Below are 25826 nucleotides of genomic sequence, written 5' to 3'. Positions count from 1 at the left end.
ATTGCTGCAGGGAAACATCACTTTATATACACTAGCGCTTGTCTCTACATAACATTGTTGTTAATGTTTGATTCTTTTCCACATTCCTCTCTTCCTATTAGGATATTTTCTTAGGTCCACAGTCCCGTTAGAGATACAATGTATTGTTATTAGTAGCATATCTTGTGAGTTCAAAACATAAACCAATCATACATTGAGCTACACTTCCATGATCTAACTTGGTTTTGCCTATATTCTCTAAATTAAAGTTAACACTAACAGTATCAAACTCTCTTTCCACAACTATCTCACCAGAAATCATGATTTTCACTCTTTAATTAGCATCTATGTTACAATCAACATTCATATCATAAGTTATCAATTTGGAGATCTCTTCATTCTTTGCAAGCCTCCATCTTCCTCCATCAATGTCAGCTGCTTGATTATCTATATAGCTTGAAGCGGAACATGGATGCCGAATCTTAAGCGGCCTGGAGTGGCTGCTTCTCTTCCCTTATACGTTCATCTGCCACAAGAGCCTTTGGTCCTATTTATATTATTCATAATATGTAAAACAATGCATCTAAAGGTCTCGAACGCATAAAACCAAACTCAAGAGTAAGATATACATACCTCCAGGACATAGATAAAGCCTTTTGAGTATTGATCATAGTCCTGGTTCTTCAAGAGACAGAAATTTCATGCAACAATTCTTTAAGAGGCAAGACCCCTTTATCTAGTTCACCAGCAAATTTCTTCAAGAAAAGTTCCCAAGACTCTTTATCAACTTTCCCATTCATAACAGCCATGGAAACAATCTTCATCGCATCCTCTTCTTTCCCTAACTTCTGCAACCCCTCAAACAATATCAGGAACGTTGTTTTGTTAGGAAAGCAACCAATCTCCAGCATCTCTTCAAGTACCCTGACTCCTTCTTTAACATTCCCATTCTTGGACAACCCTTCAATCAAAACGTTATACGTGAAAGCATTCGGCTTACATTTCCTCTCATACATATCGTCCCATAATCTACCCGCCTCTGTCAACTCTCCCTTCTCGCACATTCCAGCAATCAACGTGTTATACGTCAAGAGACTAGGGATCGAGCCTTTCTCAAACTCATCAAACAATTTCCTCGCTTCAGTAACTCTCCCTTCTTTACAAAGCCAATGGATGAGAGTGCTCAGAAGGGCATTATCAGGCATACAATTGTTCTTCAACATTTTTCTCCACAGACCACATGCTTCATCTACCTTATGGTCTTCACACAACGCATCAATAACTTTACAACAAAGAGAAGAATCTGGCATAAAACTTCTCTCAAGCATTTCATCGAACATGTTACGTGCTTCCCCAGATTTCTTCTCCTTACATAAAGCTCTGATCATAACACCATAAGTTACTTCATTAGGCTCAATCTCATTCTTTTCCATATCATCCATCACCGTAGCTGCCTCAGAGAATCTCCCTAACTTACAGTAACCATCCATGAGAACAGTGTAAGTCGTCGCATCCGGATACCACCCACGATCCAACATCTCTTCCAAAACCCTCTTAGCCGATTCCATATCACCTCTAGCAACATACCCACCTAGAATCGTAGTGTAAGTCACCAAATTTGGCACTAATCCCATCGAAGGAATTTCGTCGAGCACTTTATATGCACTTTCAATATCATTTTTCTTGCAGAGAGCTTTGACTAGTAGATTACAAGTGAAGATGTTCGGCGTAATTCCAAAAGACTCCTTACTGTTCTTAAACATGGCATGAACCAAATCAAATCTCTGATTCTGGATTAAAACGTTTAAGAGTGTGTTTAACGATCTAACGGAGCGTTTAACACCGAAATCAGGGATTCGAAGAAAGATCCTCATTGAAGATTCGTAACGACCTGCGAGACCGTAGTTTCGAAGCAAGTCGATGAAGAGATTCTCGCCGCATTTGATCGGAGGGTATGAGTTCCGAAGATCCGCCATGAGAGACTCCACGGGATCGAAAGCACGAGCACGGGATAGTTTGAAGAGAATTGAGTGGTAAGTATCGTAATTATGAGTGAAACCGGGATGAGATTTACCGGCGTAGAGAAATATTTGGAGAGCGAGATCGATGTTCTGCTGTTGGGTGATCATGGAGACTAATCGCTTCGGGAATAGCCTCTGCGGCCACGGTTTGATCGGTGGCTTCTCCGTGCAGTATTGCTGAAGAGAAGCGGCGGAGGCGGAGGCGGAGAAGAGACGACGAGAAGCTACGAATGGAGGGAAGCGCGTGGGGTTCACGCGGGAAAGGAACATTGTTATTGAATTTTGAGCTGCGGCGACTTTACGAAGGCGACGGAAGATGAATTTAAATTTGCCGGTGTCTTTATTAACCGGATACGTGCCGGTTTGAGTATTCCCGGTCTTCTAAATCCATTATCTTTCACAGCCATAGTTAACCAAAAATAAAAAGTAGTTTGGTTAGTAATTTTGGTTTAGTTTACTTTGTATTTAAAAGTTGTAGTGATACGTATACGTAGTTACGTACATGAAAAGTTGATTTTGTCTACTGCAAACCGGTTTTGTAAACAAACAAAAAAAAGGTCTGGACTAATTTGCCCACCCGCTGCTGCAACTATTCACATCTTTTTAAACAGTGGTTTGTTATGTGTGGCTCAATGCAATTATACAAATCAAGCACAAGATTCTGCTAAGTTGGAACCTTTTAGATTCTAAATCACAATACATTGGCACGTGTTGTAATAGATAGTTATTTTAATACTTTTTGTCGAACAATTTGCAAAAATATAATTTGGTCGCTATATGATCGCTAGGTTAGAGGTTACCATCACTGAACAGTGCTTTGGTCGTAAGGTTACCCCATCCGCATTCGTATTATTCTGGATAAGGTTTTATTTTGGGCTCATTTCCCTTTCGTGGAAAACAAAGAAAAAAAAACAATAATGATGATTCACTTTTACTCCTCTTCTCTCCACAGCTCGAAGTTCTTGGACGGATTCAGATATCATAGCCTATCTGTGATTAGATCTGAAGCACGTAGTTTCAACGTGACCACCACGAGGAAGGAGGTCGTTGTGGCGGCTGCTCCTCTTCTCTCTTTGCCGGAAAACAGGGTTATCCCTCTCTCCAACCTCGACCTGCTTATCCCTCCTGTCGACATCAACGTTTGCTTCTTCTACAAGAAACCACTTTATGGCATTATTGGTGATGCCCTCAAAACGGCTATGGCGGAGGCTCTTGTCTCCTACTACGTTCTTTCCGGGGAGGTCTCCATCAATCCCACCAACGGAGAGAACGAGATTCTCTGCAGTAACGGTGGTGTGGAGTTTGTGGAAGCCGCTGCTGACGTGGAACTCCGAGAGCTTAACTTGTATGAACCTTATCAAAGTATTGCCAAGTTTGTTCCCATGAAAAAGCATGGAGTCTTTGCTATTCAGGTAATAGTGTGTAGTGACGAAAGCTGGCTCCACTGATATGTCTCAATCTGATTAATATATATATATTGGAATAAGTTTTGGGATTCTAGTTCTGTATAAAATACAAAATTGAAGTGTCTATCTATTCGTTGCATTTCACACCTTCAAAGATTACCTATATAGCCATATACTTTTACTTATTCAGCTCTATATAAATCAACAACATAACTCTGTTTTTTTTTTCGCTCGTTGTTATTGTTTTGAATTGTCTGAATAGGTAACTGAACTGAAATGTGGGAGCGTAGTAGTGGGATGCACATTTGATCACCGTATAGCAGATGCTTATTCCATGAACATGTTCCTCGTCTCGTGGGCCGAGATATCTCGATCCGATATACCGATTTCGTATGTACCTTTGCTCAAAAGATCCCTCTTAAAGCCACGACGACCCTTGATCATCGACTCTTCAATAGACAAACTGTACATGCCTATAACGTCCTTGACCGTTCCACAAGAAATCACTAATCAAGATAATATCCTAACAAGCCGTATCTATTACATCAAAGCAGATGTCTTAGAAAAGTTTCAAACTCTGGCTACTAATGGTAAGAGGACCAAACTCGAGTCTTTCAGTGCGTTTCTATGGAAACTCTTGGCTAAACACGCTGCAACAGAGTCGGTACTCCCGACTAAAACCTCGAAACTTGGCATCGTTGTTGATGGAAGGAAGAAACTTATGGAGCAAGAGAACTGCAATTACTTTGGGAACGTCCTCTCAGTTCCATTTGGAGAGCGGAGAATCGATGACTTGATCCACAAGCCATTGTCTTGGGTGACAGACGAGGTTCACAAGTTACTGGAGAGTACAATGACCAAAGACCATTTCTTGAACTTGATCGATTGGGTTGAGACTAGCCGTCCGATACCAGTTATATCAAGGATCTACAGTACAGGATCCAACGATGGACCCGCTTTCGTTGTTTCGTCTGGAAAGAGTTTTCCAGTGGCCCGGATTGATTTCGGGTGGGGCTCGCCTGTTTTTGGATCGTACCATCTCCCACCCGGGAGCAGAGCTGGTTACGTAATGACAATGCCGAGTCCGGTGGAAAACGGTGGCTCCGGAGATTGGACGGTTTACTTGCATCTTACGAAAGGACAGTTGAGGTTTATTGAACAAGAGGCTTCTCATGTGTTTAATCCTGTTGACAACGACTATCTCAAGATTTAAAGCATTATCAAACTTTGGTTATATTATTATGCAAATAAAGGCTTATATAAATTTGGCTTTTATAGTTGTAAATTTCAGTTTAAGATCAATATTTTGATTTAAGTTTAAACCAAAAGAAAATGAGTGTGCAGATTGCTAATGGTAATCGACTAATCGTCAATTCTTGGCCTTACATTGTGGGGGTATGATCGTCATTTTACACTCCGATAATTCTGAACCTCGCGTCCATCGAACCCGAAAATACGTAAACATCCCCAAATGTCTTCTTTCTTCGTTATCCATTTGAGGGTATTATTGACCTCACGGTAAGAAAATCTACAATATTTCACGGATAACGAAAACAACACTCGAATTAAAATTTGGAAATCAAAAGTCTCCCAGGTTCCTTTGAAAGATCACACTACTGTTTTTTGGACTCGAGCTTCTTCTTCAACAATGCCTCTCTCTCTCCGACTTGCTCCATCTCCGACGTCTTTCCGTTATTCTCCGATTACATCTACCGGCGCCGGAGGATTTTCCCCCGTGAAGCAGCACTGCCGGATCCCGAATTCGGGCGTCGCGACGAAAATTGGATTCTGTTCTGGTGGTGGTGGTGTTTTAGATTCCGGTAGAAGGATTGGTTCCTGTGTGGTGAGGTGTAGCTTAGAAACAGTGAATGTCACTGTTGGCCAGGTGACGGAGGTTGATAAGGACACGTTCTGGCCAATTGTTAAAGCCGCCGGTGATAAGATTGTTGTCCTCGACATGTACACTCAGTGGTAACGTTTCGATCACTTCTTCTTCTTCTTGGTGCGAATTTTGGAATTACTTGATTGCAATCTCTTGTTTGGAACTACTTGATTCCGTCGCATGTTCAGAGAATTGGAAAATTCATGTACTTAGATTTTTGATAGGTTTTGGATAAGTCGTTGGAAATTAGGGTTGATTAGGGATTTCTCAGTTGATATAACATTGCTAAGTTGTTTACCAGAGAACTTTGCTTTAGCAGATCCTCATGTCTTTAATTCTCAATTGCCAATTCTTGCTACAACATAATCATATCATGGTCTCTAACCATATCCTTTGCTTCTCTTGGCCTATTTTTAGCTCTATGAACCTCACATTGTGTAGCTTCCATAGTTTAGGGTTAGTATATGATCACCTTGTTACTTTCAATTGTATTCAAAAGTTACAGCATTGTAAGTATCATATATAATCTTCACAGTATCAGGCTGCTGCTTCTCTGTACACATTCTTTTGAATTCATTTTTTGGTTAGGAATGATATATACAAAAGGATATGAAGTTATGAATAGTGAGACTTTCAGGAGAATTAGAGCATGTACATTTAATAAATAAGCATAAAAGGTGTTCCAATTTCCATCATCATGAATGCTTGAGATGAGTTTACTATTAAATGTTCTGTTTTGGTGTTGAGAAAAATCAGTTTGCCTCTCTTTTTTTTCAATCCTCGTTTGGCTCTTTGCAGGTGTGGTCCTTGCAAAGTGATTGCTCCCAAATACAAAGAGCTATCGGAGAAGTACCAGGACATGGTGTTTCTTAAGCTTGATTGTAACCAAGACAACAAGGTTTGTTCTTCTTTTTCCGCTGAATGTGTCTTTATATTTATGTTACTTATTTCATAACTCAAAAACTCTTGCTTGCAGCCATTGGCGAAAGAGCTAGGAATTAGAGTGGTTCCAACTTTTAAAATCTTGAAAGACAACAAGGTAGTAAAGGAAGTGACCGGGGCAAAATATGAAGACTTACTTGCAGCCATTGAAGCAGCAAGGTCAGGCTGAGTCTCTCTCTATATCACTCATTATGTAAAGTATTAGGATCATTCTCCATCCATGTAATTCGTTTGGTTCTATGTATGTAACTCTTTGCTGTTCCCTTAACCGGAATCGGTTGTTCACTATCTATGTATAAATGCTGGAAAGTTATGGAATGATGAGCTGAATGTGTATCTGTATGCATCACAAGTTCATAACCAAGTAAATATGCATGTAAACTATAAGAAATTTAAAAATTAAGATTGATTTTAATTTTGGGGGACCCGATTGTTGAAATAGATGCATTTTGTTTATAGTTTTGGCTTACATGTACGATGCTTGTGCTTTGTTTTCAATGGATGTTCCAACTTCCAGCTAGATTGTTAACAAGTCATATCTTCATTTAGTTGTTCACCAAATCCAGTCTCGCCTAATTTTAAAAATTTAATACATTTGGCGTATGTATATTAGGCTAATGTATTTGGATCTATTCATGTATTTTTTTATAAAAATTGGAGACACCGACAGCATTTTCATCTTTAGATGCAGTCGGATTTTTTTCTTGCTGAAAAAATGTGTTTCCTCTAAAGAGTTTAGAGAAATTGTAATTTCCTAAACAGGATTTTAACCCTAACATTTTTTATATTTATTTAAAAGTAATAATTCATTTAAATTCTTCAAGGTAAAAAATACGATAGTCCACAAGGATTGGGAGTAATCGCGAATACAGAACAACAGATCAGAGTATGACACGTGGCGAAATCTGAAAGAGAGTTATAATCAAAGAGAAACGCGTTCCGAATCCGACATCTTCTCTCTCTCTTTCTGAAGTGAACTGTTGTTGTTGTGCTCTTTGGTTTCATCGAGAGAGAACCTAAACCCGATCTGAACCAATAACAATAAGAAGACGAATGGCGTCTTCGTCGTTCTCAGTCACATCTCCAGCTGCTGCTGCTTCCGTCTATGCAGTCACTCAAACCTCCTCGCACTTCCCAATCCAAAACCGCTCTCGCAGAGTTTCTTTCCGTCTCTCTGCTAAGCCCAAGCTTCGCTTTCTCTCCAAGGTACACGATTCCTTCCTCGATTAAGATAAGATCATTTATCCTGCAATGTAGTTTTTAGCTTTTCGAAATATGGATAATTTCAATTTACTCAAGTTTTGTTTGGCTAATCTTCGTCGATTAGTTTTTATCTGCATTTTACGATTTGATTCTCTCTGTATATATATTTGGCGTCAATTAGAATTCAGAGAATACTGTTTTTCCGGAGAAGAATGATAAAATCCGATTTCCAGATTTATGGGTACAATCGTGATTTGGGGTTTTTTCTTTTTAAATATGGTTGAAATCAGTGGAAATGTTTAGGAATTTTCTAGAGTAGTCCAAAGTTGTAATTCACTACCGTAGTAGTTGATCTCCAAGGTCGAGATTATGGGATAACTGTTTCTCTGCATTTGATGACATTGCAGCCTAGTCGCAGTAGCTACCCTGTGGTGAAAGCACAATCTAACAAGGTAAGCTCCTTTTTTAGTGATCTCTTTGAGAAAGTGTTTATCCAGAAACTTGTTCATTTCTGGACTCTCCTTCTGCCTTTAAAGGTTAGTACTGGTGCATCATCAAATGCTGCCAAAGTTGATGGGCCATCATCAGCTGAAGGAAAGGAGAAAAACTCATTGAAGGAGTCGTCTGCTTCTTCTCCTGAATTAGCTACAGAAGAGTCTATTTCTGAGTTCCTTACCCAAGTAACAACTCTTGTCAAGTGAGTAAAGTTGCTCTGTTCTATTACTTAAATCATTTTAACCGTGATTAATACTTTACCTCCATCATGTAGGCTTGTGGATTCAAGAGACATTGTTGAGTTGCAGTTGAAACAACTCGACTGTGAACTAGTCATTCGAAAAAAAGAAGCCTTACCTCAACCTCAAGCTCCTGCATCTTATGTTATGATGCAGCAACCAAATCAACCATCTTATGCCCAGCAAATGGCTCCTCCTGCTGCACCTGCTGCTGCCGCACCAGCCCCTTCTACGCCAGCCTCTCTGCCTCCACCATCCCCACCTACTCCAGCCAAATCGTCACTTCCTACTGTTAAAAGCCCCATGGCTGGCACATTCTACCGTAGTCCTGCACCTGGTGAACCACCCTTTATTAAGGTTAGATTATTTTCTGAAACTAAGACATGCGCTTTTCGGTTGATGTTAATGCATGTGCTTTATAAATAGCGATTTTTGCAAATTCATGGCTGCTGCATTTCACTGTCTGAATTCGTACCATATAACTTTCTTGGTCTTTCAGGTTGGAGACAAAGTGCAGAAGGGGCAAGTTCTATGCATTGTTGAAGCCATGAAGTTAATGAATGAAATAGAGGTGAGTTTCTGAATCATCTGAAAATGGGGTACCATCTGAACCTTTTATCTACCTTAACTACTTCGAATCATCTCTTACTAAATACATACACTAAAAAAATATGTTGTTTCTCTGTTCAATCCCACTTAGTCATCTACTTCATATGATTTGTCAATTATATATGGATGAATACTTGTGCTTAACGTGTGCCATTGATTTAACTCTGAAACTTGAACTTCTTCTCCTCAGTCTGACCATACCGGAACCGTAGTCGATATTGTCGCAGAAGACGGCAAGCCTGTCAGCCTCGACACTGTAAGTTTTCTAATTGTCGCAGATTACACTGTCAGAATTTTGTGTGCTTTACTAGAACTAGTTTTTACGATTTCATCATTTCAATTGAAAGGTTATATATAATTTAGAAAGATATCTCTACTGATATTCGATGTTTTTGCGATTTTACAGCCTCTGTTTGTGGTTCAACCGTAGAATCGGCACCATGAGAAATGGAGAAAAGAAGCTCTACTAAATTCATTCTCTGTGCTTTGGTAATACAAAATTTGCTGAGACTTCTAAAAACGTTTCCCCTTCGCTGTCACTGTTAAAGTCTGTTAGGTTTGTTAGTTTGGTGAGGAAGAATTGAGTTTTCTTTAGTTTCTCTATTCGTTAAAAAAAAAAAGATGAGACATTTTTTTCCATAAGCTCTGTTTTTATTTCTTTCCTATATACACGAACTCTTCTTGTTCTGTTCTATTTGCAAATTATCCAATTTCAGAATACAAGCCCAACGTCAATATGGGCTGAATAAGGGCCCATTTTGTATGATAGTTAATGAAGAATTTAATAAATATCTGAGAAAGAAACGGATTGTTTGTTAACAGAGGCAACTACAACCGCCTTTCTTCTTCTTCCTCATAGCAATCGAAAACGCTTTCGCACTTTCTCTTGCTTTGACAATTTCTGTTTTTATTCAATGGGTTCTAGTCAAGATCTCTTCTTCCTCATCATCGTTCTCTTCTCCTCGATTCTCTTTCCTCAGCTTTCCTCGCTACCGGATCCGTCGTTTTACGATTATCTCCGGGAAAGCAATCTTCCCGCCGGAATAGTTCCCAAAGGAGTTACCAATTTCTCGATCGACATCAAAACGGGGCGTTTCACCGTCGCTCTCCCTGTTCCTTGCGATGCTAAATTCGAGAATCAGTTCCACTTCGACTACAATATCTCCGGCGTTCTCTCCGATGGACGGATCGGGAATTTATCTGGTGTGACGCAGAAGGAGCTGTTTCTTTGGTTTGCTGTGAAAGGAATACATGTTGATCCGCAGAGCTCTGGGTTAATTCACTTTGATGTCGGTGTCGCTGATAAGCAGCTTTCTCTTTCGCTCTTTGAGTCGCCTCGAGATTGCACCGCCGCGGAATCTCAACCTCGTGCGGTTGATCTCTCTAGACCCCGTGATTTGGAGGTACCTTTTTGCAATTTCATTGTATTTGGGAATTGCTAGTTTCAAATTGGTAGAGTTTAGAATTGCCCCTAAATTTGTTTGAGTAGTGAAGAAGGGTTTTAGATTCCATAGACACAATTATGAAGAAGAGGCGAGATTGTCTCTGTTCCTAGCTCATAATTGAATCTTGACGTAACTTCTTTGAGTCTAAGAATCTTTGTATATGAATGTTGTTTGGGTTTTGTTTTTGCTTGAAACCTGTTGCTGAGGTTTGAAATCAGTGTTTTTACTTTGTTTCCTTTACTCTTACAATGCAGAAGCAATCTGAAGAAATGCAATCGACAATGCAGAAGCAACCTGAAGAGATCCAATCGATATTTGGACCACGAAGAAGTCGCTGGACATTAGGTTTTTGATCTGAGGCTTAGAAGGAAGTGCAAATTCTACTGATGATGTCTTTTGGTATGGTGTGTGTTGTAAAAAGTTTGGTTTGTAGTAGTTTTTTTTGTTTTACACCATATCATAGTATCATCAACAGCATAAGCTTAGGAGGCATGAATACTTTTTTTTCTTTTTGCTTTGGTACACGATTAGGGGTTAAGACATATATATATACATATATGCTTGTGGATTTTTCACCAGAAACTGTTGTGTTATCACACTCTTTTCTTGGTTTTTTTACTTTGTAAAAGAAAGGATGTTGAGGATACATGAATCTTTTTGTTTTGTGGTTGTTAAACATGTCCATGGAAGATGATTAGAGAAATGAGATTTTGATTGTAGTAGAGAGAGAGCCAGAGCAGATTAATCAGTTAAATAATGATGAATCCATCTAAGCTCGCTACATAATTTTTCAGTTAAATGCTTAAAGCTCTATCTCATTGAGTTTTTTCATCGATAAAATCTTGCAAAATCGTTGTATGAAAAATACAGAGAACTTTTATACACGCGCCAAACGCCTGACCGCTGCGTGTCTTTTCTAAAAGAAGTGCAGTGTCATTATCATTCCTTTGGCCTTTAATGATCGATTATGTCATGTTGAGCGTGGTTTACGTGGGGCCTTAAATTAGTGATGGTAGAGAGAAAACGATAAGTGACCATAACACGTGCGAATTGTGGTAAATCTAAAAGTATGCATTTAAAAAATTCGTGAACGGCAGGATTCGAACCTGCGCGGGCAAAGCCCACATGATTTCTAGTCATGCCCGATAACCACTCCGGCACGTCCACTACTTGTTGTCTCAATCATCTGCAAACGGTATGTATAATATAATTCACATCATCGTCATCTCTTAAAACTGAAGAATAAACTATACAGTAATTCGGTAAAGATGGTAATGTTTTATTTATCCTTATAGAATTTTGAAACCTTAAAAAGTTAAAATCTTATATATCATTCAATGCGTTTTCAAAGTGGTATTGTATGCCTTGTCATACATAAATATGACCAAAGACTATAGCGCTACGTAGTCAAACAAGTTTGTTTATTTACATCTAACATGCCAATTGGCTTGAGATCTGTAATATTTGTCAACCTTATCTCCATTGTCATCACCAAGGTGTCCTAGATAATCACGAAACTCTTTTTTCTTTTCTCTTATAGATAAGTGTTTTTCAATTTATAAGGAGCAGACATTAGAAAACAATACATTTGACCACTCAAGATGGAGCAAATGAAGCCATGCGCCGCAAACTCGCCGCCGTTGACGCCGATAGGTTTCTTAGAGAGAGCCGCCACCGTTTACGGTGACTGTACCTCCATCGTTTATGGCAGCAACACCGTTTACACGTGGCGTGAAACAAACCTCCGTTGTCTCCGCGTGGCGTCTTCTCTGTCTTCAATCGGAATCGGCAGGTCTGACGTAGTCTCTGTTCTCTCTCCCAATACTCCGGCTATGTACGAGCTCCAGTTTGCTGTTCCCATGTCCGGCGCAATCCTCAACAACATCAACACTCGCCTCGACGCACGCACCGTCTCTGTTCTTCTCCGTCACTGTGGATCTAAGCTTCTCTTCGTCGACGTCTTCTCCGTTGATCTTGCCGTTGAAGCGATCTCGATGATGACGACTGATCCGCCGATTCTTGTCTTCATCGCCGATAAAGAAGAAGAAGGAGGAGATGCTGACGTGGCGGATCGTACCAAATTCAGTTACACTTACGATGATCTGATCCATAGAGGTGATCTGGATTTTAAATGGATCCGACCCGAAAGCGAATGGGATCCGGTTGTGCTTAATTACACTTCCGGTACGACTTCGGCTCCTAAAGGAGTCGTACACTGCCACAGAGGAATTTTCGTAATGTCAATTGATTCTTTAATCGATTGGACCGTACCGAAAAATCCGGTTTACTTATGGACTCTACCGATATTTCACGCTAACGGCTGGAGCTATCCATGGGGAATCGCCGCCGTCGGAGGAACTAACGTCTGTTTGCGTAAATTCGACGCGCCGTTAATCTACCGTTTGATCCGTGATCACGGCGTCACACACATGTGTGGAGCTCCGGTAGTGCTCAACATGTTGTCGGCGACTAACGAATTTCAGCCGTTAAATCGTCCTGTCAACATCTTAACCGCCGGTGCTCCGCCTCCAGCAGCCGTACTCCTCCGAGCAGAATCAATTGGATTCGTGATAAGTCACGGATACGGGTTAACGGAAACCGCCGGATTAAACGTGTCATGCGCGTGGAAGCCACAGTGGAATCGTTTACCGGCGAGCGATCGAGCGAGGTTGAAAGCACGGCAAGGAGTGAGAACCGTCGGATTTACTGAAATCGACGTGGTGGATCCTGAATCAGGTAGGAGCGTTGAGAGAAACGGAGAAACCGTCGGAGAAATAGTGATGAGAGGAAGCTCGATCATGCTCGGTTACTTAAAAGATCCGGTCGGAACAGAGAAAGCTTTAAAGAACGGGTGGTTTTACACCGGAGATGTTGGTGTGATTCATTCCGATGGTTATCTAGAGATTAAAGATAGATCGAAAGATATAATTATAACGGGAGGTGAAAATGTGAGTAGTGTTGAGGTTGAAACGGTTTTGTATACGAATCCGGCGGTGAATGAAGTGGCGGTGGTGGCGAGACCTGATGTGTTTTGGGGAGAGACGCCGTGTGCGTTTGTTAGTTTGAAAAGTGGGTTGACTCAAAGACCGACGGAGGTGGAAATGATAGAGTATTGTAGGAAGAAGATGCCGAAATATATGGTTCCTAAAACGGTGTCCTTTGTGGATGAGCTGCCTAAAACTTCGACGGGGAAGGTTATGAAGTTTGTACTTAGAGAGATTGCGAAGAAGATGGGTACGACGAGGTTGAGTCGGATGTAAAATTAGAACTTGCGAATTTGATAGAACAAAGGCTTAAAGTGTACTTTTGATGTCTAATAAACAAATTAAAGTGTATGAAAATGACTTTCGTCATGAGTTACGTTTTTTTCGTTGCCATGTTGAGTTCCGCTCAAGAACTCGGCCAGAAAAAGCTGAATGACCGTTTCCGTGGTTGAAGCCTAGTTTATATGGTGCACCCCAACAATCAGCCTTAGCCATAACTAACAAGTATGAGAATGTCTTAAGTCCATTGTAGACCGTTTCAGTATAGGGTTAAAAATTTATGGTTAGTGATCCTCGGCCAGGAGACCAAACAAAACAAAACAGAACTAAACAAACATCAAACTAACTAAAAAGAGTAACATAGTCCAACGCGTTAACACCGTGTCTTAAAAGACACGTATCTCACAACTCACAAGTTGCGTGTCCATAATTATCTCATTTATATGCTGTTTTGTAATTAATTAATTTGATGACTGTTTTGCAGTTTCCATATATAGTTGGAAGCCATGTTATCTTACCAAGATTAATTTGTAATATAAAATACCTCCACGAAAAAAGAAAACCCAACTCATTAAGCAAACTCGGATCTCCTTCTCTTCTCTCTCTCGCTAAGAACTATAGAAGATGGGATTGTTCTCCCACAAGATCTCCAGAGATGATCTGAAACCAGGCGATCACATCTATTCTTGGCGTAACGCTTATATCTACTCTCATCACGGTTCCATCTCTTAACGTTTGATCTTAGTTATTTCTGGGTTTATCAACAAAGATCACAAAATTTGGGTTATTCCATAACACGATATTTCCCTGTTTTGCAATTTTTCAGGAGTCTACGTAGGAGATGAGAAAGTCATTCATTTCACTCGTGGAGGTGGTCTAGAATTCGGAACAGGAACAGTTTTGGACAAGATCATCGATATTTCAATACCAAATCATGGAAGAAGAGACAAAAAGTGTATTGATTGTGGAGATCAATCCAATCTCGGTGGTGTAATCTCTTCTTGTCTTGATTGTTTTCTCGCCGGAGGAAATCTACATCTCTTCGAATACAGTGCCTCTCCGTCTATCTTTCTAGCCAAACGAGGTGGTACATGCACGATAGCATCTTCAGATCCTTGTGATGAAGTCATTTCTCGTGCTAAATTTCTCCTTTTGCAAAATGGATTTGGTGAGTACGATCTTTTAGACAACAATTGTGAAGATTTTGCGATTTATTGCAAAACTGGTTTGTTTGTGTTGTCGGTTGCTACCAAGTTTGGATGTAGTGGTCAAGCCAATTCTGTATCTGCAGCTGGTGGTGTTGTTGCTTTGACGCTTAAGGTTTTAGGTGTGAAAAAGAAGAGTAGTAGTGGTCATGAAGATGACTCTGTGGTTTCTGTTGTAAACCAGTTTATTTCTTCGACAGTTAAATATGTAGTTCCTGGTATTGGTGGTTTGGCTTTGGCTGAATATGGTAATTACTGTATTGGTCGTCTGTTTTACGACATTGGTGTTAGAAAAGATGCTTGTAAGGTTTCTGTTGAAGAGCTTGTAGCATTTGTAGGAGCCAAGCAAAACATCTTGGAAGGCAAGAAGTCTAATTAGTTAGCACTTTGTTGTGCATTATGTATGTTTGATGACTAATTGTTGAGTATGGAGAGAGTGATTTTGCTTTTCTGATTTCATTGTATTGTGGAAACTGTATTTTAAGTATTTGTAAAGTAAAAATTACAGTTAAAATAAATTTCTTGTTTCCAAGAAAATTGAACTGAGTAACTGACCCATCAATTTATTCCGACTTCAATTGATATTACAAAACAAATATTGAAAGCTTATAGAACACTTTAGTACCAAAGAAAAATAGATCTCGTCTTTAATTAAGGATTTAGACCTTATAGGCCTCTTTGAGTAACCCTCTTTCCCAGAGAACAGCTTTCATTGTTTTCAGTGATTCTTCCATATCATCACAAATCTTGTGAGGATCCGGTATTACAGTAGGATCAACCGTTATAGTAATTGTCATTTCACCAGCATAACTTGTGTAATGTATCAACAATGCCTATCAAGCACAAAAACAAGAAACAATTAAAAAGAAAAGCTTACCATTTAAAGTAAATTGAGCAACAAACACAAAAAGACGTACATGTGAGTGTCCATAAGAGCTTGGAGAAATGTAAGCGACAGGATGGCCATTGAAACTGATTTCTTCCATAGGACCCATAACGTTTGAAACACATGTCGTTATGTTCATCAAGTGTTGATTGAATAATGATGTCGTTGCCTATAATTGAAGAAAAGTGTTATATATAGTCCACAAATATGCAAACAAAACTCAATTTGTTTACCTTAGCTCCTAACACTTTTAGGGATATTTTGATAAGAAAATACGTTAGAGCTGCTTGATAAGAGTGCTTCGTTCGAGCCATCATAGCTTTGGATTTGTTTAGATAAACCAATGGATCGGTTTCTAAACTAATCGATAATGGTAAAATAATAAAGCTAAAGTAGTTTCCCCATCTGCATTTTGAATCCTTGACCATCATTTCTGCCAAAGGCTTAATTTATACAGAAAGAAATAATATGTTACATAAATATTGTTTGTTGATAAGAAAGAGCTCAAATTATATAATTTGAGGAGTATGTTTCTAACCTTGAACCCGATGTCTGACCTTAGGTTTACCGTACAACCTGCACGAAATCGTATTCGATCTGGAAGATTGTTTGTATATGAAGTCAATACTCCATCCTCCTCATTATTATTTTCGTGTTCTTCAAGAATAATAAGATACGCGTGTGAAACATATTAATTAGATATAGATTGATCATATAAGCTTATTCTTTTCTTTGTATATTGATCCACTTCTGGTTAGGATCTTAATAATACATCATATATAAATATATTGAGTTTAATGTTTACCATATCGTCGGTTCAAATAGCTAGAAAGAGCAGCTTGTGTAATTCCGAGTAGAACATCGTTGATAGTCTAGCACCATATGCAATATATGAAGATAAAGCACATATCCTTTAAAAAGGTAAGAGAAAATGACCCTCAAGTGAGTTATGAACATAAATCACAATTAACGTACCATGTTCATAGCGTTCTTGATAAGTTTAATGTCATCTAGAGAGATATTTCGGTGATAAAATGTCTTTGGATTGCTCCTGACATTCGCACCGCCTTTTAGTGGTGTTTTTGTATCCTTCAGAAACAACATAGTAGCAAAAAGCAAGAACATATCTACCAATGTATTCCAAATTAGTCTCATTGTAGAACCAATGGTGAATATTGCCGTTAAGAACCAGCCGGTTTTTTTTAGGCTATGTGACACCGTGCTTCGCCGTTTCACCGAAGGAATAGCAGTAGACAACATGTCAGGATTTGATGTTTTATGGGTACATGCAAGAACTAGGGAAATGAAGGACATTCCATCTGCCAACGCATGGTTAAATCTTATTACACCGACTGCTTCAGCATATGAGGTTTTGACATTAAGGATGTGAATGTCCCACAAAGGTCTTGATCTATCAAGAGGAATCAATGTGAGACGTGAGATATAATCATCGACGAAGCTTTGTCCACCTTCACATATATCTTCTGGATCTATGTATGGTACGATTACATGATCTTCTACATTGACTTCGGTCTCGATCCATTTTTCACCATTTTCAGACTATTAAGATAAGACAGATGGAGACCAAAACACTATCATGTCAAATCTCAAGTAGGATTTAAGCAAAATTTATACATATATCTACAAAAACACGGCCGCCGACAAAACTGTGTAGAGATCAGGTAAATTAATTATATATCAAACATATAATTCATTTTAAAAAAAAATCAATTTATCCATCTGTACATAAACATATATATGTAATTCTAAATGATGTCATGTATGAATGCATCACATATAAGTGATGGAAAATAACTATGTAAAGAATGTGTGGTATATTTATAGGAGGGTACCAGTTTGCTGGAGAAACGAGGATGCTTGTAAACATTTTGCTTCAAAGCATCAAGAACAACGTCGGGATTAATTTTTGTTTTGAACCCAATGTTGATGATGGCACATAAGTCTATGTCCGGCGATTGGAATACACGAGCCATCGGGCTGAGCGGCTCCTCCTCCTCATTCTTCATTCTCCTTTCCCTTTTTAGATGTTCATGTTTATTCTCTCTCTCCAACGCTATTTATTAAGTTTGTCTATAATGGTTTTTTTTTGGGTTTTTTTTGAACATTGGTTTGGAATTAGCTAGTACTCAAGTGGTTGTGTATGTTCATAATTTTAATGTGGCTGAAAAAAAAAGAACAAAAAAATCTTTCCCCTTCCCATATAATTTTGCACCCGCCACTAGTCCAATCTCATTAATAATGTATTAATGTGTCGTGAGGAAAATGTAGCAAAGCATATCCCGTAATAAATAAAAGGGATAAAACATGTGAGTGCTTTGGAATTCGAAATGGCTAAACCATCACATGACCCACGACGCGAACGCGGACGATCGGTTGATCCCTGAACCAATTAAGGCTGTGAAAGGTAACTAAAACCGCACTCAAAACCGTATCACAACAGTGCTGTAACCCTATCAAAATTTCTACATATACATATGTATCTATGTATTTTCATTACTATTTGAACCGCACCGCATTTCTCCCATAGCGCAAAACGCAGTTACTATTCGGAGCTAAAGTTTTGAAACATTTATATTGGTTAAAGAAAATGAAATTTAACAAAAAAATAAAATGTAAATTGTTTTTAATATCTCTCAATTTTCTTATCTCTGACTTCATAATTGTTTTTTCTTATTCTGTAGAGTTTGGTTGAAATTATGGTTTCCATTTATCCGTTTGTAACCAATTTTGGAACTTTTTTACTTCAGTTTTTTTTCGTCAAAATAGTTCGACCAAAACTGTTAGTTAACGATGGTTTAAAGTAGATTAATTTAGTCATTATATATATATATATATATATATATATATATCTAAGTAAATTATTTTAAAATTCATTCAAAACCTTTGAAGTAAATTAGTTAGTCACTAAAAGATGGATATCAGAAAAATTCTCTAAATAATATATACTGTACGTACTAAACCAAGAAATATTTCCATTAAAATTTAAGTTCAATATATAGATTTAAAATATTCTATACAAATGATCAAATTTATATCGGAAAAAATGACAAATTAATATATCTTGGTATCGTAAAAATGTTAATAACAACATCACATACTATACTTAATTAAGAATAGCCTAATTAAAATGAATGTTTAACAAGAGAATAGTACATAAATATTAACATCATTTTCAATATTACAACCATTATTTCTTTTACAAAGTTTAACAATATTATCTAAAGAAAAATCATTTCATGTTATAAAAGTGTAGAAAAATACCATACCAACATAAAAGATAATATGCCAATTATATTTGTTTTTAACATTGAAATTACCACATACGACATTTAGATCCACCAAACAATATTGCAACGAGATTAAGCGATATTTTAAGGTTATTCTCTATAAACTTTTTTGTTTGTTTGTTTAACAATCTATATTGGCGTAATAGTAAGATTACAATTAATGTGACTTTGAGTGACGATCAGCAAACAAAGAAAGTTGTGGTGTCGAATAACAATACATTATAAATCAACATCTAATTATATTTAGTAGTTTCGAACATTGGTTTAAGACTTAGTACGCTAGTGGTTGTGTAGGGTAGGTAACAAATGTCTATGATTATAATGTGGTGGAAGCTGAAGATAATTAATTTCCAGCTAATGGTTTAGATTTGTTCTCAATTTCTAAACCCAAAATATTGTTTTACAAATTTTTCATCACGTGGATTGTTCACTTGGAAATAAAATGTCATTATATAATAAACAGTAAGAACAGTACAGTACAGTAGAGTCTTTGATTACCACTAGGAGGAAGAGATGGAGGAAATGAAGCCATGCGCCGCAAACTCGCCGCCGTTGACGCCGATAGGTTTTTTAGAGAGAGCCGCCACCGTTTACGGTGACTGTACCTCCATCGTTTATGGCAGCAACACCGTTTACACGTGGCGTGAAACAAACCTCCGTTGTCTCCGCGTGGCGTCTTCTCTGTCTTCAATCGGAATCGGCAGGTCTGACGTAGTCTCTGTTCTCTCTCCCAATACTCCGGCTATGTACGAGCTCCAGTTTGCTGTTCCCATGTCCGGCGCAATCCTCAACAACATCAACACACGCCTCGACGCACGCACCGTCTCTGTTCTTCTCCGTCACTGTGAATCTAAGCTTCTTTTCGTCGACGTCTTCTCCGTTGATCTCGCCGTTGAAGCGGTCTCGATGATGACGACTGATCCGCCGATTCTCGTCGTCATCGCCGATAAAGAAGAGGAAGGAGGAGTTGCTGACGTGGCTGATCTTTCAAAATTCAGTTACACTTACGATGATCTTATCGAAAGAGGTGATCCGGGTTTTAAATGGATCCGACCCGAAAGCGAATGGGATCCGGTTGTGCTTAATTACACTTCCGGTACGACTTCAGCTCCTAAAGGAGTGGTACACTGCCACAGAGGAATTTTCGTAATGTCAGTTGATTCACTAATTGATTGGGCCGTACCGAAAAATCCGGTTTACTTATGGACTCTACCGATATTTCACTCTAACGGTTGGACCAATCCATGGGGAATCGCCGCCGTCGGAGGAACTAACGTCTGTTTGCGTAAATTTGACGCGCCGTTAATCTACCGTCTGATCCGTGATCACGGCGTCACACACATGTGTGGAGCTCCGGTGGTGCTCAACATGTTATCCGCGACTCAGGAATCTCAGCCTCTTAACCATCCCGTCAACATCTTAACCGCCGGTTCTCCGCCTCCAGCTACCGTCCTCCTCCGAGCCGAATCAATTGGTTTCGTTATCAGTCACGGTTACGGATTAACGGAAACCGCCGGTGTAATCGTCTCGTGCGCGTGGAAGCCAAAATGGAATCATTTACCGGCAAGCGATCGAGCGAGATTGAAGGCACGGCAAGGAGTGAGAACCGTCGGGTTTACTGAAATCGACGTGGTGGATCCTGAATCGGGTTTGAGCGTTGAGAGAAATGGAGAAACTGTCGGAGAAATTGTGATGAGAGGAAGCTCGGTCATGCTCGGTTACTTAAAAGATCCGGTCGGAACAGAGAAAGCTTTAAAGAACGGGTGGTTTTACACCGGAGATGTTGGTGTGATTCATTCCGATGGTTATCTAGAGATTAAAGATAGATCGAAAGATATAATTATAACGGGAGGTGAGAATGTGAGTAGTGTTGAGGTTGAAACGGTGTTGTACACGATTCCGGCGGTGAATGAAGTGGCGGTGGTGGCTAGACCTGATGAGTTTTGGGGAGAGACACCGTGTGCGTTTGTGAGTTTGAAAAATGGGTTTAGTGGGAAACCTACGGAGGAGGAATTGATGGAGTATTGTAGAAAGAAGATGCCCAAGTATATGGTTCCTAAAACGGTGTCGTTTATGGATGAGTTGCCTAAGAGTTCGACGGGAAAGGTTACGAAGTTTGTGCTTAGGGACATTGCAAAGAAGATGGGTGATAAGACAATTTCTTAAACGTCTTTCTTTCACCGTTCCACAAAATTACGAATCACATTGATTCTAATTTTATGGAATGCATATGTTGTACCAATGGACAATGGCTTAATCTATATTTGTAATCCATCTATTGTATACGGGATGTGTTTCCTTTATATGTAACAAAATGGTTTGGGGTTTATTTGTTTTCACGCTGTTTGGAAATTGGAATATTCTTAAAAATATATATTGCCTATGAGCTTATGTAAGATGTTTAAGAATCTTTTTTAGTGTGTTTCATTTTATTAGATTCTTTAATGTTTTAATGAGAAAACAGAAAACCTAAACCCTAATTGTCAAGCTTTCGCTTTCCTACATAAAACATATGTTACTATATTTCTGTGAGAGTAAATATTACTTCTTCCAATCCTTAACCTCATCTCTGTATAAAAATGTCTTCATTCTGGAGGAAGTGACAACAAGTGTCTTAATTTCCCTTATGGAGAAATGAGTTTAGTGGGTACGTATGATCTTTTAGACAAATATTGTGAAGATTTTGCAATTTATTGCAAAACTGGTTTGGTTATTTTTTTAGCGATCGTTACCAAGTTTACAAGTAGTGGACTAGTGGTCAAGCCAGTCCGATGTCTGCAGACTGCAGCTGGTGGTTGCTAACCAGGTTATCTCTTCTATAGTTAGATATGCACTTCCTGGTTTTGGTAATATGGCTTTGACGGAATATGGTAACTACTGTATTAGTCACTTGTTTTACGACATTGGTGATAGAAATGATATATACTTGCTAGGTTTCTGTGGAAGAGCTTGTTGTAGTTGTAGCCTTGTAGGAGCCAAGCAATGCATAATGGAGAACAAGAAGTGTTAGAGCATCATTATCAATGGGTTTTCAAAAAGTTTAGAAAAATTCTTAAAATATTATATAAGATAAAATATGAATAAAAAATAGAAAAGAGTTCTTAGAAAAGTTAAATTGGCTCTTAAATAAGAGATTTTTGATACATTCTCTTAACTTATTAAGAGCCTCCTAATATTTAATTATTATTTTATATATAAAAATGTTAAGAATTTTATTAAGAACCCATGAATAAGGATGGTCTTAGCACATTTTTTCTTTCTCTCTTTTTTCCTATTAAACCCAAACAATTACAAGGTCCATGACGCCAACAAAAGCACGCAGGCCCATAATTATAAATCTTACAAGGCATAAACTGCCTAATACGGCACACATGCCCAAAAACAAGAAAAACCGATCTGCATTATGTATGTTTTTTTCGGCGAGTATGTGCATTATGTATGTTTGATGACTAATTAGTTTGAGTAAAGAAAGATTTTGCTTTTCTGCTTCTGTGTTTTCTTCGACACTTCGATATGTAGTTCCCGTTTCTGGAAGTTGGTGGTCTGGTGTTGGTTGGTGGGTATAGTAAGTATTGTATGAATCGTTTGCATTCCGACATTGGTATGAGATCCGATGTTAATTAGGTTCCTGTGGAAAGGCTCGTTTTCCTTATTGAACTCATGGAAAAGAACAAGTCTAGTTAATTGACGTTATTGATGTTTGTTTGATCACTAGTTGTTGAGTAAGAGAGATTTTGCTTTTCTGCTTTGTTTTGTATTGTGAAAACTGTGTTTTAACTATTTATCAAATGGAAATACAATTTTGGTAACATTAATTGTCCAAGAAATGAACTCTTCAAGACTCTTTAGATTATGAAAGAACAATATAACAGAATCCAACCAAAGTCATCAGCTGGATTAAATAAACCAGCAGTTCTTTGGTTTATGCTGCTTCAGAGGTGTTGTTTCGTTTTAAGAGTGACGCCGCTTCAGTGAGCCGGAATCGATGAAACTGCTTCCACGAATATGCCGTCGTAGAAGACGAAGACACTTTCTTGGCTCTTTCTGAGCTATCAGTAACTAACTTACCTAGTTGTTGTTGTGAAGTAGAGGATCTGCGGCTGCTTTTGTTGAATTGTCCAACTCTATATTTTATGTTATGCTGTATGGATATTGATCACAAGTAACATATTCGACAAAGGAACTTTCGTAGACTCACATAACTGTTTCTCCTGCCTTGTAGGGGAAGAAAGTTCGTGCAGGGGGGATATAAGTTGACAAAGATAGATGGGAAGACTCTGAAATCAAATTTTCTCTTATTTTAATACCACTACTCCTTTTACTAAAGCCAATAAAGAAGAAACATTCAGCTACAGACGTAAAAAAACAATATGGCTGCTGACTTTAAATTTTGGTTATAAAATCACAACCATAACAAAGCTAGGAAGAGAGATAGTCATCAAAATGGATTCCCACTTTCTGGAGAAGATAGGATTTATCTCAAACCAAATCTCCAGAGATAAACTTAAACCAGGAGATCACATCTATTCATGGCGTAACGCTTATATCTACTCTCATCACGGTTCAGTCTCTATCTCTCAATAACGTGACTTTTTTTTTGTTTCGGATTGCATCAAAGATAATCAAATATTTGATGCTCATCCTCAGGAATATATATAGGCGATGAGAAAGTCATTCATTTCACTTGTGGAGGTGGTCTAGAAACTGGAACTGGGACCTTCTTGGACAAGATCGTCGTTAGTGTCATCCCTAATCATAAAGGAGACAATCCTTGTTCTAATTGTGAAGAGCAATTGAATCTCGAAGGTGTAATCTCTTCTTGCCTTGACTGCTTTCTCGCCGGAGGAAACATCTATCTTTTCGAGTACAGTGTCTCTCCAGCTGCATTTATCGCCAAACCTCGACGCGGCACATGCACTATAGCACCTTCGGATCCCTGCGATGAAGTCATTTCCCGCGCCAAATACCTCTTATTGCGGAATGGGTTTGGTGATTACCATGCTTTGGAAAACAATTGTGAAGATTTTGCAATATATTGTAAAACAAGCTTGCTGGTCGGAAAAGACTATGTGTTGGGAAGGGGCGGTCAAGCCAGCTCAGTGAGTGCAGCTGCGTGGCTTGCGCAACTTAGTCCTTTCGGCAGCAAAGCTATTCAGCTATTTGCAGATATTGGTATGAGAAAGGATGCTATTAAGGTGCCCGTCGAGAGCCTCGTTCCTCGCGCATATGCTACTGGTACCTCTAGAAATAGAAGGTGATGAGGTTTGAAGACACGCCAACGGGCGGGTAGGCGAATTCTTCGAAGAATCTATAATGTAGGAAACATGATCCAATATTGTAGAAAAATTCACTACTATTCTATATAAACCAAAAAAACAAAGAATGAGATTCCTCAGACATAGAGTTAGAATGATTTTTTTACTTTCCATCAAGGCAAATATTCTACAAAGATAACATTTTACATTGAGGAGATTAAGATCTTATTGTCGAGATGCAGCTAGCTACTGAGAATAATAAGGCGGGTGGTATTGAGGCGGCAACACATATCCAGTTTGCTGAGCATAGTAAAGAGATTGAGGAGTTGCACCTGAACCAAAGAGCCCAGTTAATGGGTTCACAACAACACCAGAAAATGCTGAGGTCATAAGACCATAAGGGTTCAACTGTAAGCCATGATGACTATGCTCAGGCATAAGAAGAGCTTCTGGTCTAGAAAGTAGCTGCTGACTCGGAACTGGAACTTGTGACCCATTTTTGCAGTCTCTAGTCCGCTTTTTCCCCTTTTGCTGTGGCTCTTGCTTGGGAGGATTAGTCGTGTTGCGTTTCCTCAATGCCTTATTTTTCTCCAGCTCTTCTACACGTTCCTCAACTTTCTCCTGAGTAAACTCTGATTCAAGGTTCTGATCTTTGATGATTTTGATCAATGGTTTCAAGGCACTGACTTCTTTATCAGAGGCTTCGTTCTGCGACTTGAGAGAGTAGTTATCTTCCACGCAAACTCTAAGAGCAGCTTCTCTACAGTCCTTAATGTAAGATTTCAAAACAGGGATTGGCTCAAATTCATCAGTCATCCCACACTCATACATGAATTTGACTGCTAAAATTGGTTTACCAGAATCCAAGAGAGTCTTGATGAGTTTCCCAACTCTTTTCCTATCTACACCAATCTTGTTACAAACCAAAGTTGCTTGCTTATACTTAGCGATCATGAAAACGTAATCAGAAAGCTCCTCTGTGTCAAATTCTGATCCTAATTCAAAAGCTGCGACCAAATGCAGAAACACTAACGCCTCGAAAGGCTTGACACCAACCTTAGATTTCCAATGGTAAGCCAGTTTCTTAGCTCTATTTCTCGTATCAACAGTGATATTCGCATTGATCTCAATCAAAACTTCCATTAACAAAACGAAAACTCTCCTTACATCGAATGATCTTCCCGATGATGACGGTGTGTAGTTCGAACCTTCAATCGCGTCAAGCACCATGGACGCCGTATCCGGAGAGTAACGAATCGCTGCAGAAACTTCCTGATTGAGAGGAGTTTCATCATCCCATATCCTAATCAAATACTTAATCAAACCAATTCCGTCAATCTTCTCACACAAGGCTCTCAACTCCGGCTCAACAACGGGTTGCTCCGATACCTCCTCCGAAGACGACGATTTCCCTGCATCAGAAGCGTCGATTCTATACGAATCATGTTCCAAAGGAGATGTAGAGTGGAGGAGGCGGAAACGGCTAGCAAGGGAGGATTGGAGAGAGGAAAAGTGAGAATCGATCTCAGACCAGGAAAGTGAGAAAGACGGTGAAAGGAGAGAGCGATGAGCTTGAAGATCGTCGAAAGCTTTCTTTAGCTTTTCCTTCTTCTCATCAATCTGATTTATCGCGGTGGCGATAGTCTCACTCGCCGTCATTGTTTGATCTCTAAGATTTCTTTGGCTCT

General features: G+C 39.0%; 11 protein-coding genes, 1 non-coding gene and 1 pseudogene across 19 annotated transcripts; 9 read left to right on the top strand and 4 right to left on the bottom strand.

Annotated features, from left to right (window-relative positions):
- Positions 1 to 61: 61 nt before the first annotated feature.
- On the bottom strand, positions 62 to 2333 carry AT5G16420 (Pentatricopeptide repeat (PPR-like) superfamily protein; the record flags this gene model as incomplete). 4 transcript variants are annotated; one of them, NM_001343448.1, is made up of 2 exons in its annotated part: positions 613 to 2333; positions 62 to 526 (listed from the first exon to the last, which is right to left on the bottom strand). In NM_001343448.1, exon 1 carries the CDS (start codon positions 2268 to 2270, stop codon positions 663 to 665), a length of 1608 nt encoding a protein of 535 aa, NP_001331041.1. In that variant the 5' UTR covers positions 2271 to 2333. The 4 variants fall into 4 exon arrangements, with proteins under 4 accessions (NP_001331041.1, NP_001331040.1, NP_001331039.1 ...); NM_001343449.1 differs by having other exon boundaries at positions 62 to 505; NM_001343450.1 differs by having other exon boundaries at positions 273 to 518; positions 613 to 2291.
- Positions 2334 to 2691: 358 nt separating this feature from the next.
- On the top strand, positions 2692 to 4707 carry AT5G16410 (HXXXD-type acyl-transferase family protein). Its single transcript, NM_121646.3, has 2 exons — positions 2692 to 3412; positions 3669 to 4707. The coding sequence occupies exons 1-2, from the start codon at positions 2918 to 2920 to the stop codon at positions 4617 to 4619; spliced, it is 1446 nt and encodes a 481-aa protein (NP_197145.3). The 5' UTR covers positions 2692 to 2917; the 3' UTR covers positions 4620 to 4707.
- Positions 4708 to 4912: 205 nt separating this feature from the next.
- Positions 4913 to 6884, top strand: TRXF2 (thioredoxin F2). Its single transcript, NM_121645.5, has 3 exons — positions 4913 to 5377; positions 6087 to 6186; positions 6265 to 6884. Exons 1-3 carry the CDS (start codon positions 5055 to 5057, stop codon positions 6397 to 6399), a joined length of 558 nt encoding a protein of 185 aa, NP_197144.1. The 5' UTR covers positions 4913 to 5054; the 3' UTR covers positions 6400 to 6884.
- Positions 6885 to 7006: 122 nt separating this feature from the next.
- On the top strand, positions 7007 to 9515 carry CAC1 (chloroplastic acetylcoenzyme A carboxylase 1). Of its 2 annotated transcripts, NM_121644.4 has the most exons (7): positions 7007 to 7436; positions 7841 to 7885; positions 7970 to 8130; positions 8203 to 8524; positions 8667 to 8738; positions 8967 to 9032; positions 9183 to 9515. In NM_121644.4, exons 1-7 carry the CDS (start codon positions 7284 to 7286, stop codon positions 9204 to 9206), a joined length of 843 nt encoding a protein of 280 aa, NP_197143.1. In that variant the 5' UTR covers positions 7007 to 7283; the 3' UTR covers positions 9207 to 9515. The 2 variants fall into 2 exon arrangements, with proteins under 2 accessions (NP_197143.1, NP_974789.1); NM_203060.2 differs by having other exon boundaries at positions 7178 to 7436; positions 8667 to 9032; positions 9183 to 9498.
- A 78-nt stretch (positions 9516 to 9593) lies between these two features.
- On the top strand, positions 9594 to 10997 carry AT5G16380 (autophagy-like protein, putative (Protein of unknown function, DUF538)). The gene is made up of 2 exons (NM_121643.4): positions 9594 to 10179; positions 10476 to 10997. Exons 1-2 carry the CDS (start codon positions 9691 to 9693, stop codon positions 10572 to 10574), a joined length of 588 nt encoding a protein of 195 aa, NP_568330.1. The 5' UTR covers positions 9594 to 9690; the 3' UTR covers positions 10575 to 10997.
- A 309-nt stretch (positions 10998 to 11306) lies between these two features.
- Positions 11307 to 11388, bottom strand: AT5G16375. Its single transcript has one exon. It is a non-coding gene; the product is annotated as a tRNA-Ser (tRNA).
- A 126-nt stretch (positions 11389 to 11514) lies between these two features.
- Positions 11515 to 13753, top strand: AAE5 (acyl activating enzyme 5). Its single transcript, NM_121642.3, has one exon. The coding sequence runs from the start codon at positions 11823 to 11825 to the stop codon at positions 13479 to 13481; it is 1659 nt and encodes a 552-aa protein (NP_197141.1). The 5' UTR covers positions 11515 to 11822; the 3' UTR covers positions 13482 to 13753.
- A 197-nt stretch (positions 13754 to 13950) lies between these two features.
- AT5G16360 (NC domain-containing protein-like protein) lies at positions 13951 to 15428 on the top strand. Its single transcript, NM_121641.3, has 2 exons — positions 13951 to 14202; positions 14311 to 15428. The coding sequence occupies exons 1-2, from the start codon at positions 14109 to 14111 to the stop codon at positions 15066 to 15068; spliced, it is 852 nt and encodes a 283-aa protein (NP_197140.1). The 5' UTR covers positions 13951 to 14108; the 3' UTR covers positions 15069 to 15428.
- AT5G16350 (O-acyltransferase (WSD1-like) family protein) lies at positions 15234 to 17732 on the bottom strand. Of its 3 annotated transcripts, none has more exons than NM_001343447.1 (7): positions 17429 to 17732; positions 16551 to 17135; positions 16381 to 16447; positions 16114 to 16172; positions 15809 to 16018; positions 15607 to 15744; positions 15234 to 15522 (listed from the first exon to the last, which is right to left on the bottom strand). In NM_001343447.1, the coding sequence occupies exons 1-7, from the start codon at positions 17600 to 17602 to the stop codon at positions 15349 to 15351; spliced, it is 1407 nt and encodes a 468-aa protein (NP_001332614.1). In that variant the 5' UTR covers positions 17603 to 17732; the 3' UTR covers positions 15234 to 15348. The 3 variants fall into 3 exon arrangements, with proteins under 3 accessions (NP_001332614.1, NP_197139.1, NP_001332615.1); NM_121640.5 differs by having other exon boundaries at positions 16114 to 16232; positions 17429 to 17711; NM_001343446.1 differs by having other exon boundaries at positions 15607 to 16018; positions 16114 to 16232.
- A 1476-nt stretch (positions 17733 to 19208) lies between these two features.
- Positions 19209 to 21311, top strand: AT5G16340 (AMP-dependent synthetase and ligase family protein). The gene has a single exon (NM_121639.3). It carries the CDS (start codon positions 19397 to 19399, stop codon positions 21047 to 21049), a length of 1653 nt encoding a protein of 550 aa, NP_197138.1. The 5' UTR covers positions 19209 to 19396; the 3' UTR covers positions 21050 to 21311.
- A 218-nt stretch (positions 21312 to 21529) lies between these two features.
- AT5G16336 lies at positions 21530 to 21887 on the top strand (annotated as a pseudogene). Its single transcript has one exon.
- Positions 21888 to 23326: 1439 nt separating this feature from the next.
- On the top strand, positions 23327 to 24141 carry AT5G16330 (NC domain-containing protein-like protein; the record flags this gene model as incomplete). The annotated part of the gene is made up of 2 exons (NM_121638.1): positions 23327 to 23444; positions 23531 to 24141. The coding sequence occupies 2 exons, from the start codon at positions 23327 to 23329 to the stop codon at positions 24139 to 24141; spliced, it is 729 nt and encodes a 242-aa protein (NP_197137.1).
- Positions 24142 to 24197: 56 nt separating this feature from the next.
- Positions 24198 to 25809, bottom strand: FRL1 (FRIGIDA like 1). The gene has a single exon (NM_121637.4). The coding sequence runs from the start codon at positions 25795 to 25797 to the stop codon at positions 24385 to 24387; it is 1413 nt and encodes a 470-aa protein (NP_197136.1). The 5' UTR covers positions 25798 to 25809; the 3' UTR covers positions 24198 to 24384.
- Between the last annotated feature and the right edge of the window lie 17 nt (positions 25810 to 25826).

This window comes from Arabidopsis thaliana, chromosome 5, assembly GCF_000001735.4.
Source record: "Arabidopsis thaliana chromosome 5, partial sequence".
NCBI lineage: Eukaryota > Viridiplantae > Streptophyta > Magnoliopsida > Brassicales > Brassicaceae > Arabidopsis > Arabidopsis thaliana.
This window is presented reverse-complemented; position numbering and strand designations above follow the sequence as displayed.